Raw genomic sequence first — 521 nt, 5'->3', positions numbered from 1 at the left:
TGGCGCCGGGCGGGAGGCAGCCGAGGTCTCCCTCCGGGTTAGAAAACTCCCTCCCGTGCCCCTTGCTGGACAGACACAGCCCAGGAAACCCGCCGAGAGCTGGGAGCGCCCCCTGCGCTCAGCCACGCCCACATTTCTTTGGGTGCCGGGAGACAAACCCGGGGAGAGGGGCGCCCGGACCCCTCGGCCGTGCAGACCCCGCCCCGCGGGAGCCCATCTCTACTTCTCACAGAGTCTGTGGGGCCGCGCAGCCACCCTTATCTGTCCAGCAGCTGCTTCAAGGCCCTTTCGATGTTCATGCGGTGCCCGACCCGCGTCACGCCCAGGTCGATGAGGTCCTCCTTCTGCAGGTTGGGCAGGTGGCTGCCGTCGATCTCGTTGTCCAGGAAGGTGTCCTTGTGCTCGCCCAGGTTCAGGCTCTCCAGCCAGTCGCCCACGTCGGGCTTCGTCCACAGGTGCACGGGCTTCGTGGTGAAAGGCTTGCCGGAGAGGGGCGGCGGCAGGACCGAGGGGGAGGGGGA

The 521-nt window shown here is 67.9% G+C and overlaps 1 protein-coding gene across 1 annotated transcript in view; it reads right to left on the bottom strand.

The window, feature by feature from the left end:
* Positions 1-6: 6 nt before the first annotated feature.
* The window catches only part of LOC102241182 (SH3 and multiple ankyrin repeat domains protein 2), a 68,703-nt gene continuing 68,188 nt past the window's right edge, over positions 7-521 (bottom strand). Inside the window, exon 11 of the mRNA XM_014533995.1 lies at positions 7-517. Within this exon, the coding sequence (XP_014389481.1) occupies positions 258-517 (260 nt within the window). The 3' untranslated portion in view covers positions 7-257. The remainder of the gene's footprint in view (positions 518-521) is intronic.

This window comes from Myotis brandtii, unplaced genomic scaffold, assembly GCF_000412655.1.
Source record: "Myotis brandtii unplaced genomic scaffold, ASM41265v1 scaffold1236, whole genome shotgun sequence".
Taxonomy (NCBI): Eukaryota; Metazoa; Chordata; class Mammalia; order Chiroptera; family Vespertilionidae; genus Myotis; species Myotis brandtii.
This window is presented reverse-complemented; position numbering and strand designations above follow the sequence as displayed.